Source organism: Hetaerina americana, unplaced genomic scaffold, assembly GCF_022747635.1.
Source record: "Hetaerina americana unplaced genomic scaffold, ioHetAmer1.1.p SCAF_3, whole genome shotgun sequence".
In the NCBI taxonomy this organism is placed as follows: Eukaryota; Metazoa; Arthropoda; class Insecta; order Odonata; family Calopterygidae; genus Hetaerina; species Hetaerina americana.
In genome coordinates this window covers 34,895,879-34,911,092 of record NW_027286874.1, presented here as the reverse complement: position 1 = coordinate 34,911,092, position 15,214 = coordinate 34,895,879, and the positions used below count along the sequence as shown (strand labels likewise).

Below are 15,214 nucleotides of genomic sequence, written 5' to 3'. Positions count from 1 at the left end.
GAATTTTGCCACCCTTATATAGGTGGTCCCGTCTAGTGGCTGCTTCCTGATTGGTCCGTTCCCGGAGAACTCTCTTCCACGCGTTGTGGAGATGGTAGCCTTCATCTCTGTTGATGTTCTCCGGGTTTTTTGTGATCTCAATTGCTTCCCTAATTAAACGCGGGTAGTATCTACTCTCCTTGGCTATGATGTTTGCTTTTTGGAATGAAATCTCGTGACCAGGTTCCACTCCATTGGTGTTCTGAAATGGCCGACAGGTGAAACTGCTTTTTTGTAGTTGCCCGGAGGTGTTCCTCTAGTCGAACTTTCAATGAGCGGCATGTTTCCCCGATGTAGGCTTTCCCACATGAACAGGGTACTTGGTAGACCCCTTCATATAAGTCTTTCGGAATTTGGTCCTTCGGTCCAGGGAGAGCGTCGGCTATTTTCTTGGTGCAGTTAAATCTTGTCACCACGTCATGTTTTTTTAAGACTCTGGCTATCTTCTCGGATGTTCCGGATACCTAGGGAATAGTAGCGTATGCGTTTGGGTCCGGTTCCGTCTGCTTGATGAACTTTTCCCAATCCCGCCTTCGCCTTTCTTCCCTGGCGGTCCTTTTAAGGACCATATCGTTCCGATAGCCATTTTGCTGCAATGCTTTTAGGAGATGTTTCTTTTCCGCTGGCAAAGAATCGGCGTCAGAAATTTCATAGGCTCGGTGAGCTAGTGTGAAAGCAAACATCATAGCCAAGGAGAGTAGATACTACCCGCGTTTAATTAGGGAAGCAATTGAGATCACAAAAAACCCGGAGAACATCAACAGGGATGAAGGCTACCATCTCCACAACGCGTGGAAGAGAGTTCTCCGGGAACGGACCAATCAGGAAGCAGCCACTAGACGGGACCACCTATATAAGGGTGGCAAAATTCCGAGTCCCTCATCTTCGACCTGAAGACGCCGAATGCAACTTCGGCAAAACTGTTGTCTGAATCAAACAACGACGTGGTGAAACACGACAATGCAGAGTACTTCAAACCACCGCCGCAAAAACCTACGCAGCCATATGTATGTATATGTATATATGTGTACATATATATATATGTGTGTATATATATATATATATATATATATATATATATATATATATATATATATATATACATATATGTATACATATATATACATATATATACATATATGTATATATATATATATATACATATATATATACATATATGTATACATATATATACATATATGTATACATATATATACATATATGTATATATATATATATATATATATATATATATATATATATATATATATATATATATATATATATATATATATACACACACACGAGGGTCATCCGGAAAGTAGTACCCGTTCGTGCAATAAAGACACAAAAGTAAATATTAACAAACATAAAAAATTTTATTTGAAAGAGGATACTTTAAACTACTTCTCAACATAATCTCCAAGCAAATTAAGGCATTTGTCATAACGTGTGACAAGTTTCTGTATTCCTGCTGCATAGTCCTTCGCCGCCAGCTCATTGAGATACGCGAGGGACCCATCTTGCACAAATTTTTGCATAATGCAGATGGTGTTTAACAATTTCATGAACAATTGTTCGAGAAACATTGGGAAAATGCTCACAGATGTCATCAATTGTGACGCGCCGATCGTTCCTCACGAATTCGTCAACTGAGCTCACCAGTTGGTCTGTAATGACAGACGGTCTCCCCGAACGCTCATCGTCGTGTGTGTTCCCCCTCCCCATGTTGAAGTTGCGACACCACCGCCGAACAGACGACTCGTCCATTACATTGTCTCCATACACCTCCTTTAATTGGCGATGAATATCACATGGGCGAACGTTTCTTGCATTGAGGAATTTAATCACTGCCCTCACTTCACAACTGGCGGCGTTCTCAATTTTTTTAAACATTGTAAACAATCACAGAAACAACACAGGCAATGCTAGCGTCACGCAACTTGGCTCAGAGAAGGCAGACAAGCCACTGAAGCTATCTGACCTCGTCCAGCGGCTACTCGCGTCGTCAGCACTTCATGCGGCACGAACGGGTACTACTTTCCGGATGACCCTCGTATATATATATGTGTATATATACATATATGTGTATATATATATACATATATATATACATATATATATACATATATATATACATATATATATATATACATATATATATATACATATATATATATATACATATATATATACATATATATATATATATATATGCATACATAATGTGTGCGGGTCGGGGTAATCCAGGAGGTAAAGCATTGGACTACTGACCAGAGGGTCTGGGGTTCGATTCCCTGGCAAGTCTCTGAGCACCTGCAGCTCCACCCAAGCTATGTGTTTTTTGGGTATTAGATCTTCCTGGGAAACCATAACCGGCTCAGGGAAAGGAACTGAATAAAAATTATGTATATTGTGTGTAAAAATATGTCCATATCCATATAGTAATAGATGGTAACAGCAATGAATACATGGATTCATAATTGCCTGTGGCTGTGTCTACCATAAGTGTACAAAAGATTAGAGCCAGGTAATTGAAATGAATTCCAAACAATAGAAGGATTCAAAATTAACAGTATTAACAAGCGTACAAAATAAGCTTACTGTGCCCTTTAATTTGCTTTATAAATTAACTTTCAGCAAATCAAATATGAAACAATTACAGAATGAATCAAATAGAATTTTCTTGTTTTGTTAGCTTTACTTCGCTTTGTTAGTATTGGCGCTTATCTGTTGTGTACACCCGCCAAGTTCTATGAAAGTGCTGCCTACATGGTGATTGCGTCAAACCTGAATTGAGTTAAACTTTTGTATTTTAGAATTTTCTCAAGAAAATTACCCATGGAGAAGAAAAATCGTATAAAGCTATGATTAAGCTACAAGTCATCAGTTTTGCGAAATAAAAAGGAAATCGCTAGTCTGCCAGGATTTATCCATCTTTTAAATCAAATTTAAGTTCTAGTTGGGATTAGAGGATGATGTCTGGTATGAAAGACTTCACAGAATCGGGAAGGATTAAAAAAGTTCTTATGAAGAAATAAGCCAGTGGACCCTGGAAAGTTTCCATGGTGTCAGAGGGACTTGTGTAGAAAATGGATTTGACAAAGCCTTAGGCAATATTTCAATGCCAGTGCTAGAAGATGAGGAAGAGTTAACTTCGGAGAGTGCACTTGGTGATGTGCCTGAAGTAATAGTAAGAGGTAATAAGATTCAGGTGAAGAATTTCTCGGATTGGAGTGATCTATCTATTCTATCATATATTTATACATATATCATATGAACATTGTACATTATATGTTTCTTCTTTTTCTCATGGGTTTATGAGGTGAAATAACTGTATTGGTAGCAGATCTGTATAAAATAGAATGCAATTAGAAAGGCATGCTTCCAGACTGATTTATGTTTGCGGGACTCTTCTTTAAATTATTGTCTACATAGGTATGTAATTGTTTTGATTTTTTCAATTTTCATAACATAACGGGCATCGTAATTTTTATGATTATCTGAATATTTTTGTACAAATAATGTGTGAATTATCGATGGGAAAATACAATAGTTTCTGCATAATTTATGATATAGCAGCAAAATCTTTGGGTGAAGACAGTCCAACCTAGGTTGTACTATCATGATAACATAATTTCTAATTCTTATCACTGACCTTAAGTATAACATTGATTTAAGTTAAAAAATAAACAGTGTTATGAATAAATTTTTAAGTATTTTGCTTATTTCTCAATCAATGGCAAGTTTAACTTTTGAGAAACCCAATATTGTTAGTTGAAATGATGTAAAAACTGAACTTAATTTCAAGCCAGTAATGGCTTATAAAGCATTACAAGTCCACATAATTATTGATTGAATTAATTTTCTGAGCAGTATAATTCACTGTACTTTACTAATTTTTATGCTGGGTGTGATTTTAAAAAGCTTTTGCTGCTCCTATATTTTCATTCTTGTTTGTGTTAAGCTGCTAGGTGTATACCATTTTATTTGTAGCACATTGTTCATGCATATAGATACAATTAAGTTTGTTCTCACATATACCTAAACAAAGATTGTGTCATTGATTCTGTGAAAGTGAAATGAACATATATATAAATATCAGTATTACACTTTTTGTACAGATTCTCATTTGTAGTTGCAAGTATGCAGCTGTATAGCATCATGAAACTATCATAATTTTCCTAATAAAACAAACCATGAGCACAGTAATCAACCCAAAGGTCGGTTTGTTGGTGATGGTAGAGTTCACCCAGTACTAAGCCCAACGGCGTGTGAAATTCACACATCAGGGTATGGGGGCCAGTTCCTTTCCCTGTGCCGGTTATGGTTTCCCAGGAAAATCTGGTACCTGAAAAATCACATAGCTTGGGTGGAGCTGCAGGTGCCCAGAGTGCCTTGCCCGGGAATCAAACCCGGGACCCTCTGGTCAGTAGTCCAGTGCTCTATCCCCTGGACTACCGCGGCCTGTAATTTTCCTAATATAATTTGAAATTGGGAAAAGGTACTTCATTTTAGCCGGCCCCGGTGGCGGCCGGGTAACGTCCTCATCTGCCATTCCAAGGGTCGCGGGTTCGATTCCTGCCTGGGTGAGTTTCCCTCCATCTAGGGCTTAGGTGTTTGTAAATGTGACATTGTTATCGTTGTTAATAGTTCGATGTAAAGGCCTAAATGTGCTGTTTTCGGACTTATACTGAATAAATAAATAAATAAATAAAATTTTGTAGGGTATTGGACTACTGGCCATGGAGCACAGGTTTGATTCCCAGGAATACCTGTGAGCAACATCAGTTTCATGGAAGCTTTGTAATTCTTTTTATACCAAAACTTCCTGGGAAACCAAAGGTGATACAGAGAAAGTAACTAGCCACCTTACCCTAAGTTCACATGCCTTAGGGCTTAGGACTAGCTCAGCTCCATTCTCGCCTATCACATCAACCTTTAGGTTAATAACTGTGGTCAAATTAATGCGCAATTTTTTGTCAAGAAAATTTTCTCTAATAATTAGGGTGCTGTATGTTTAATGCTAGTATATTATAATGTTAGTAAATAGTTACTACGAAATAAAATCAATAGTTGTTTGATTGAAAGAATCATCACTTCAATCATGCTCAGTGGGAATTAATACCATCATATTCATTAAACAGTTGTCACAGTTATTGATTTATCATTTGTTAGTTGAAAGATGTCTAAAATGTCATTCTAAGCCAAGAAATGTGGCCCCTGATGGTTATGGGTCCTCTGGCCCATGAAATTCGTGTGTATTGATTTAGTATTTGTCATGATCTCGATATTAGTTGAACAGCATCAATAATTTGCTAAGACAATGACTAGGTTAAGGTAATTAGACTGCCATTTATTATTGCCATTATTTGCCATTAATTAATTGCCATTTATTGTTGTTTTTTGAGAGATATCCAAATAGAATCTTTGACCTATTAAAATTTTTGAGGGTAGTTGATCTTAATTTTTCACTAGAAAATATATCAAAAAATAGAATGTAACAATTTCGAAGTGTGGTCTCAAGGAATTTATAAAATAGAGTTTGATGCTGTTTATGATCAGGAAAAACATCCTAATACCTGAAGCTTGGATGTATTCATTGGAACCTGCTTAATGTGCTACATTCACAATGGTAGTGATGTTTGGAATTGATTATATTTATGCTGTGCTTGTTGAACCTTTTTCGGCTCATGTGCATCTATAAATACAGGCATCATCACCCACATGGGATTGGTGTCTGAAAAACCCCACGGTTAAGAAACTTAGGTCAGTAAACCGTTAAGAGTATGGAGATCAGGGATTTGGTTTTTGGTCCTGTCATGTCTGCAAAATATGTGGCATTCAGATGAACAAATGAATTATATTACATATAGCCACAGTTGATTCATGAATTGAAATGCCCAGCTGGTATAGTGATTGAAATTTTATAATCATCTTCGACCATTTCCATAAATACTTGTGAGCTAAAAGTATTTCGGTAGAGTGCAGTAATGCTGCTTGTTGTGACCCCTTAATAAGCCCCTCAAAGTATATGGCATGCTTCTGTCCAGATTAGGGAGGGTTTACTGTATATACATACATGCATATATTGTCAAGGATGTAGGATAAGAAAAGAGACAAAGGAACATGTAATAGGGTGAGCCCAAGTTTATTGGGGAAGGCTGGAGGAAGATGACTGAAAGCAGAAAAAAGTTTCTCCACCAGGAGTTGAGCCAAGGAGCTCAAACTTAATATGCCTTGAAATTGATAATATTGAAGCTTCACAAACCATATATGAGGTAGTAATGCTGTTGGATGGAGTTATAAGACTAGTGACCACTTGATTCTGCCATTTTCCTTCAAGGAATGAGTAAAGCATAGACAAAAATGGCGATAATATTTGAGACATATATTTTGAGGGATAATATTTGAGGTCGATACTTAGTGGAAATCCATTTGTAACGCACAAAGAAAGAATCAAAGACTTTTCGTTTCCGCAGGAAAGAAAATAGATTCTTTCCTGTAAAAATGCCAAGTCTTTGATTCTTTCTTCATGCGTTATGTCAATAATAGTTAGATAGGTGCAAATAAAAGAAATGATGAATTCAAACATTTATGAACTCTCAAAATCAAATAATGAGGGATATTTCTCAATTCTCCCTGAGCTCACTGGGAGATCCAAAGTTCTGTCTCAGTAATAAGTCTTGTAATTCAGACACAATACTTTTTTCTGCTTGAGGAATCTGTATCACAGAAGGTGCTGAGTCTGTAATGGCAATAATGAGTATTTTCAGGGTTCTATAATGAAAATTGTATCTTTTCAAGATTAAAAAATTATTGGGAAATGGAATGTTTAAAACACTATTTGGAAATTCTTACACCTGTATGAAATATTATGCAAGTAGACACTGCTGTACTGAATTCACATCTGGCCTCTCCTGTGTTGGGTACAAAAGGGATGAATCATATACCAGAGAACTTCCTTAATGCTTTTCAATTTGGAAAGCTGAATACTGCAGCAAAAGAGAGACTCCTTGCACTTGGGGCACTTCTGGCTATCTTAATCATGACGCACTCTAATTGGCTTGGATGCATCATGGTATTCACTCCTTGGGAGAGACGTTAGGCATTAATGGTAAATGTCACTATTTGGTACCACGGATCATGAAAATTTTCCTGTGTCTACACTGAATTTATATTGATGTTTTTGCTTTAATATTTCTAACTTATGAATGTTTTATTATCAAAGACCTTATATAATAGCTGTATAAGGCTATTACATGGTTGTGATGTGCAGCATTTTCATTGCTGAGGTCTCATCTGAAAAAGAATCCTAAATGATAAACATTTTTATTGGAAATGGAATGTAAAATTGATATCTTCACCCTTCAGCATTATTGTATGTTATGGGTGACTAACCTTCGACCAACGATAATGCTCCTGACAGCTTTTGTGACACAGACACTGGTTTTAACATTTGCGAAGAGTCAGTTGAGGTTTATGGGGGAGGGGGATCAGCAGTGCAGTGAGTGGGAGAGGGGAGGTGGTAGCATGTACGTGCATTCGAATCTTTTGTTTAATTGTATGAGAGCAGGTTTGAATCCATTGCTTCTTAAGTGCTTTATGTGGATACCACAGAAGTTTCATATTTTCTTCTCATTATCCCCCTCTAGCAGATTAAGGTTGCCAATGAGCTCTGACAGTCACTAGTGCTCTCCATATGCCTAGCTGAGCAGTTCCTATGTAGGAAATACATTTTAAGACTCATTGAAGTAACAACCTTCTCTGTATACATTTCTGTACTTATTAAATTCTGGTAATTCATTTTCTGGAGCCACTGCAGATTTTAAACCGTTCTCAGGCTAAAAAAATCATGTCTATTGTTCAGATCTATTTTTCACCTTGTTATAATATTCATTGTCTAAACTATTTAGCTGTATGTTATTTTATTATCTTGTTTCAGGGTACTTCAATGTGACATTATTGTTGAATTTTTTTCAATTTACTACAGATGCCTTTACTCCATAAAAATTCGTGAAATGAATAGTTGAACATTATGACAACTTATTCTTGCACTCTTATAAGGAGTTTCAGCATGTAGTATCACTTGCCTAAATAGTATATGCTATAATAAAGGTTGTTTTTACATAAATGTTACCTTTACAAAGGTAAAAATCTTTTAATTATTAAAAACACATGGTATCTCATTCCTATGTTGTTGTATTGCTTCTTTTATTTTTCAGTAATGTACCACTAAAGTACTGCAAAATATTTACAATTATGTTCTATATGAGTTATTATGGTTACATATCATTCCATTTGTTGTATAACCAATCATGTTTCATAACAATATAGTTTCATCTTTAGAATGGTTCCTGGATTGATAAATTGGTTATAAGATGTAATTAGTACCTTAAGGTGTGATTAGTTTAATTATCAAGCATTTTTTAATTTGATATATCATATTAGGAACATTTGCTTTCACTTCCAAAATATTTTTTGTCGTGTCAGAATAAGTAAATCGACTGCTGCCTTGCTACTTAATGATATAAAAGTTGTATTGAGGTTCACATAGAACTTATGGAGGACTAAATAAATACTAATCAAAATTTAAACTTTTTTATACTTTTAATATTTTTTAATTTGTTTTTCAATAATAGTAGTGTTTTTATTGTGGTTATATTAGTTGTTTGATTTCAAAACTTTTTTTATGATTTTCGTAATGAGGGTTGTACATAGTTAAGATTGGCATGTGGCAGGGAAGAAAGTATTTTTGTTAGCTGTAAAATCTTTAGCTTTTAGCTGGAATAAATTTCAAGTAAATTTTTAATTTTACGTTTCTGATGCAACATAAAGTTTCATTTAAAATCATATTTCCGCATACCTGATGGCTGAAGATTTCTATATATGAGAATACCATCATTTGAATTAAGCATTTTTCCAACATGTTTTGTAAACATATAAACATTTTGATTAAGTTAAATAATATTATTGGTAATTTTACATTGAAACTAGTGTTGTTTATTTTTGAAAAATGTATGCATGGCAATGCCTTTAGTAATTTTGCATCCTAATGATTAGGAGTGCATTCAGCAAAATTCCCTTTTTTAATGTTCTGACCCCTCATTAAAAAATCATTTTTTTTTCAGACGTGGATCAGGCACCTATTGCTCCACAAAGGCCTACCTCACCAGCTTCCTCAACCTCTTCTTCATCATCCACCTCGTCATCCTCATCTTCATCTTCACCTTCCTCCCCTGCATCTCCCCTTGGTGGGGACATGATGGGTGTGACTGGAGGGTGTGGTGGTGTGAGTGAAGGTGGTGGGGCAAATGATGGCTTCAAAGCTGAACGGCGATTATGTGGTGGAAGTCGTCTAGCTGTTGAGAGAATGTTGGAATTTGGGCGGGAGCTGTATAACATGAGCTTGCGATTGAGGAGGGAGGATGGGAAGAGTGAAACCAACAAGAAGATGTTGCAGGTTTGTTGAAGAAGCTGTCACCCTAAGCTACCCTAAAGTGTTGTCAAAATGAAAGTAGAATATTGTCACACGCATGCGTGGGTCTAGGAGCTGTAAGAAATAGACTTCCAATTATATTAATATATATAAGAAAAAGTGATTCTCCAATCTTAATCAGATTAACTTTTTCAGTGAATTCAAAATTTAATGATTCTATGCTGGGAATGAAATCAGCCACTAAATTTTCTATTTATGTTCATTCTTTCGTGATAGTTATTCCCTGATTGTGACAGTGTTAGGTTTTAGAAAAAATTAATCTTTGGTTAAATTAGATTCATCGAGTAGTTGTGTGGTCAGCTTCAAGGAAAATTCTCTACTCTCAGGAAATTTTGGGTAATTTTGTGCGTAGTGTGAAATTTTTTCTGTTGGTATCACCAAAGTATTTTTAACCAAATTCAAAATATTTTTTCCTCTTAAAACCATGAAAATATAAAAATAGACTATTCTGGGGGGAAATTGGTCTCGCCATTTTCATGCAATATATAAAGTCATATCCACATCTATATAATACCCTTCAGGTAACCTTGATAGTGTTTATGGTGTGTCCAGGTTAAAATAATGGGGCTTAAGTGGTGCAATCAACTTTGCATACTGACCCTTCATCAGATAAGTCTGAAAGGTTTTTATTCATAGGTGTTTCTGTCAAATTAATGGTTGACTTGATCTTCAGGATTTAACATCAGCATCATTTTTAGAAGGGTAGTATTCTTCTATTGTCTGCTTTTCTAGTGGCTCAAATCTTTGAGCCATATTGTCACACTCCTAGTGAATAATGTATGCATTGCTCCCCTGTTTGTTACCATAGTTTATTTTGAGCTGAAATAATAATAAATGTGATTTATAATATATAATGATAAATGTGATGTAAAATGATTGAAGTGGATTCTTACTTCAAATTTTTTTTACTGCATGGTTAAAGAGCTTTAACGGGCCATGTGTTCTCAAAATCCTATCAAAATTGTGCCTGAGCTAAAAAGCATTTCTGGTAAATTAAGTGTGCATTTACAAAGAGTCACTGGGCAACAGTTGTTGAATTAGGGTACCAAAAATGAAGGCACTCCTTGGTAAATCTTGGTTTAACATTAATGATAACTTTTTCTGAAACCATAATTGAATAGACCCTAAAGTATTTGTATAAAATTGTTCCCTTAATGATGACCTTTTAAATTAGTTGCAAGCTGTGAAAGAAAACCTGAAAGCATGAAAATAAAAAGTTGTGTTGTTAGGTCTTAATATTTGTAAAATGTTGTAATTTTGTTCTAAATGTAGTTCAACCTCTTTATTTTTCTGCTCTTGATGATATTTTCTTTAATCAAATGTGTTTTGTTTATCGAAATAATTTATGCTTTATTTTGGTCAAGTTTCTCCAAAAGTCAGTTTACTCTCATAGATTTTGAGCATATTAATCTGTTTTAAAGTTATCTGCTACTCCTGTTAAATTATGGCATATTCTGAACTCCAAGGAAGTTATAAAAAAGACAAAAGTTGGGCTTCCATTTAACATTTATTTTTTAATTGTAAAACCAGAAATATTTTGCATAATTGTTCTCTATTGCAAAGTATGTTGTCATGTTGTTGGAGCGTGTGCTTGTAACTTGCTTATTTCATTTTGTTATTAATTCAGTGAAATCTTTTTCTTTGATATTTAGGATGCTTTTAGCCTTCTGGCATACTCTAATCCATGGAGTAGTCCTGTTGGCTGGCAGCTAGATCCAGTTCAGCGTGAGCCAGTATGTGCAGCCCTAAATTCAGCTATCCTAGGTATGGTATTGTCTAACAGCTGGACTTAAGGAAAAATGATTTATTCACAAAACAGCAATCACCGGAAACTTGATTAAATGAACAATTAATTACTCTAGGTTTTTATCCTTTAATTATTTGCAAGTAATTTGCAGATGTTTTGTTGTAAATCCAGGCAATATAACCTAAAAATATTTTTGCAGGAGCACTGTAAATAAAATTAATCATATCCTTTATTTATAAACATTATTCCATATTTTTCTCAATACCAATGTGAAATAGAAAACTCTTCAGAGTAAATCCCTGGAGCAATGCCTGCAGTCAAGCCAAAGAGTTGATATATTTTTCTTATGGATATCAGAGTAAAACCTTGTTGTCTGATCCTAATCATTTTGAAATATCATCCAATGCAGTTATTTAGGGTCTTTGAGGAAGTGCTATTTGGTGAATTGTTGTTGATAGAGTAATTACTTTATATTCATTCTTATGATAAATTGGTTAATATGCCCCTTGGAAATTGTTGCACACTGATAATGGATTTTGGTACTTACATTACAGATATATGAAAGTGTCAGTAACAGTTTGATCACAGGTGCAAAATTACCCTAGCTTGTTATTGATACATTTTCCCCTCTATTAACCCTTGATTATTTGTTCATTTTCATTCTTTATGTTTTGACCTGATTTATGAGAAAATTTGGTAGTGCATCTTGAAAATAGATTTGTCAGAAACCAAGGATTTGATCCATATAATTTGAAAGTATGGCATATTGCTGATGATATACTGTTTCATAATTATAAGATTCTTCATGTCTTTAATTTTTCGTCATGCTAAAAGGAGCCTTGGTGTTGAAGGTGATTTTGAATTGCTATGATAGTGATTAATCATTAGATAAATCATGATAATTGAGATATGTTTATATGATGAAATTCAATGCCAGGCCATGGTCTTATAAACTTGATGAAACTTAGTTTGTGTCAAATTTGTATCCTTTTCTGAAGATTTTGTGTCATCAAGATTTTGCTATTTGAAATTTTTTCTGCATACTTTTTAAAGGTATTTCTATCTTTTTGCTCTTAATTTCTTCCACGATAAAACACTCACATCCTCCTGAAGGACTAATTTCTGTTAACTACATCAAGGGTCAATGCAAATGAAATTGAGCATCATACAAATAGGAGCAGGTCCTTAAACTTGAATTGATCAAACCTATATCAAATTTTTTTATGCCTTTGTTGCATCATGCTATCAATCTTACATCTGAATGCTGGGCTTTCTCAAAGGCAATGGAAGAGAGGTTATTGGTAGATTTGTGCCAATTTTGGGGATGTGGTAGTCCAGTGGGTAATTTTATTATTACTTTATACTTGGACCGCAAGCATTTTAATGTCCTATTGTTTATCTTTTGGTCATTGAATTAAGTGGTTGATGATGTCTTAAGTCATTATGATGTTGATGCTAGGCTCTTGGGGAGGCAGTGGAAGTGGAATGGATAGCTTCCTAAGACTTGGGAAGTGAAAAGTAGGCCTTATGATCTTTCAGACATTAGAATAAACAAGGAAAACTGTTAAAAATTTTTAATCTCATTCGTGTGTTGGAGCTCAGTTGAGTCCATAAGCTGATTGTTTCCTTGTGTATTTAGAGATCATAAATGTCAGCAATACTTTGTTACAGGTCTCTGTTTGCTGTCTCTTGAAGATACAGACTGTAAGGTGGATGAGTACTGAGTACTTCAATGACTTGAATCTTTAGCTCGAAGTCTAGCTTTTTTAGTGTTTGATTATTAATGATGAAATGCATTAAGTTACTCCCCAGTCAGAAAAAACCAAAGGGAGAATGTATAGCTTAATGTAAAATTAAAGAAGATTAATCAGAGAATTTTTATTATAATCTTAACAATTTTGTTGAGTGTCTCAGTTGATATTTTCAACCACTCTCTGTCTTCATCATATTCCATGAACATTTTAAATGAAATGGAAATATTTATTCAAAAAGTGTAACTGATTATTTATGACTGCTGTGTCTAATTCTGTGTTTCTTCCACCAGAGTCAAGTAACCTTCCCAGGAGGCCTCCGCTAGAGGTGGCAATGGCCCATGCCCGTGAGCTGGTGCAACTAATGTCTTATTCTGGGCTGGGCTCATGTGCCTTTGCCAGTGTTGATGATCTCTTGAACCACTGATGCTGTGCTAAATTTATGGTGGCATTAGGCATCTATTTCCTAGCAGTGAAGCATTGTCGTGATTAGTGGATAAATTGGAGCAACATTATCAGAGTAGAAAGATCTCTCCTTTGTGGTCTTCTCTAACTGTGACTTAATGCCATTTTTGTCCATTGTGAATGTGGCAGTGACTCAAACAAGATCCACTATGATAGCGATTGGTGTGCTACTGGCTGCTTTTGAAATGCCCCAGCCAACTGCACCATTGTTTAAGCATTAAAAGTGGTGACATTTTCAACATTCATTTCCACCCTGCAGGCCTTCAAACTGCATTTGAAAAATAAAAAAATTGATGTGGATGGTATTGGTAGTGGCAATCAAGGGTGATTTGAAAAATCCTGTATTCTGATTTATGTCTCTCCTCTTGGGTGTGATTGGGCAGATGATATCATGGATAAATTGCAGGGTGAGGTATAAAATCATTCATTATAATTACTACAGTGGGACACCATCTAAAAAAATTATACCTTGCCAAATCGTTACTCCTCTTTGTCCTGGATAATAGGGAGTCATCACTGCCACAACCTTAGAAGCTCCTGTTAATGTTTTAAAGCTACAAAAAGTTAAAAGATCTATTATGTATGCTGAAGTCCATCAACCAAAATTGCTTCTTTATGTGGAATTCAGAGTATATAATTTTGAATTAATGTGGAAGTGATGGCGGCATAAGTAATGCTAAGTCTTCCTTCATTCATTGATAAGATGGCCTGAGTTATCACTCATTGAATAAATCTTGTCTTTGGATGGATGGGTGAGGAAGGGGAGCTCTTGAAGAGTGAACCCCAACCCTCTAGCTAAGCTTGTACATTTATGCCCAGTCCCCTTCTCTCAAATTGGTTGTAATGTACTTGTGTACATTGTGGCAGAGGATATCCCGGCTTCAGTAAATGTTGGTTTCAAAAAGAGTAACATTCTGCTGTCCAAGTTTCTGTTTAAGAAATTTGACCTGATGTTTTGCTTGTTATTTAATTTTAACATATTTTTTTTATATTTGATCTGTAATTATGATTTATCATAGGAAGTGCGACATTTCCCTGTAAAAAACCTCCACTATTTCCATCTCCTTTGTTACTATCTAAATAATTTGGAAAATTGTGCTGATTAAAGAGTTTGTGTTTAGTATCTTGACAACCACATCATTAATTTGCAATAAGTGCCTACCAAAGATGTCTGTTTTCTAGGCAATATACTGTCATATCTTGTCAATTCCTCAATAGTAATGTTAGTGTTGGCAGGCTTGAGGCAAGGCTGCCAATTATGTGTTCAAACAAATTATAATTTAATATTTGTATGTGGGCAACAATAACTTAGTTTTATTAAGGAAAGACTAAGAATTTATATTGCAGTTACATTTTTTCTGCTTCAGTGGAGTTTATCTCCAGATGGAACTTGGTTTCACTTTCTTTTATCACAGAATGAAAGTCACTTCCAATTATTAAAATGTCATTGTGGTTTAAAAAAATATTTTGTCAATAGTGTATATTAATGTTGATTTTAAAATGTCTCTTGAAAAAATAATGTCCTAATTAAATTTTCAATAATGTGCCAACTTCATTTCATTTATTTGAAGAAACAAATCACTTAAATACTGGCTACTTCTTTGAGTAAGACTCCGAATGTTACTCTTGACTTTAAGAAAGAGATATAGGTAATAAATTAAATAAAACACAATTGTGTCTTTAAAAGGAGTAAGGAAATATTGGGTTTATTGA

At 34.9% G+C, this 15,214-nt stretch overlaps 1 protein-coding gene across 2 annotated transcripts in view; it reads left to right on the top strand.

Moving 5' to 3' along the window:
* RanBPM (Ran-binding protein M) overlaps nt 1–15,047 on the top strand; it is a 64,695-nt gene extending 49,648 nt beyond the window's left edge. For both annotated transcript variants that reach the window (XM_071588721.1, XM_071588722.1), the window contains exons 8-10: nt 9,171–9,502; nt 11,191–11,302; nt 13,330–15,047. In XM_071588721.1, the coding sequence (XP_071444822.1) occupies nt 9,171–9,502; nt 11,191–11,302; nt 13,330–13,463 (578 nt within the window). In that variant the 3' untranslated portion in view covers nt 13,464–15,047. The remainder of the gene's footprint in view (nt 1–9,170; nt 9,503–11,190; nt 11,303–13,329) is intronic.
* The last annotated feature ends 167 nt before the right edge of the window (nt 15,048–15,214 follow it).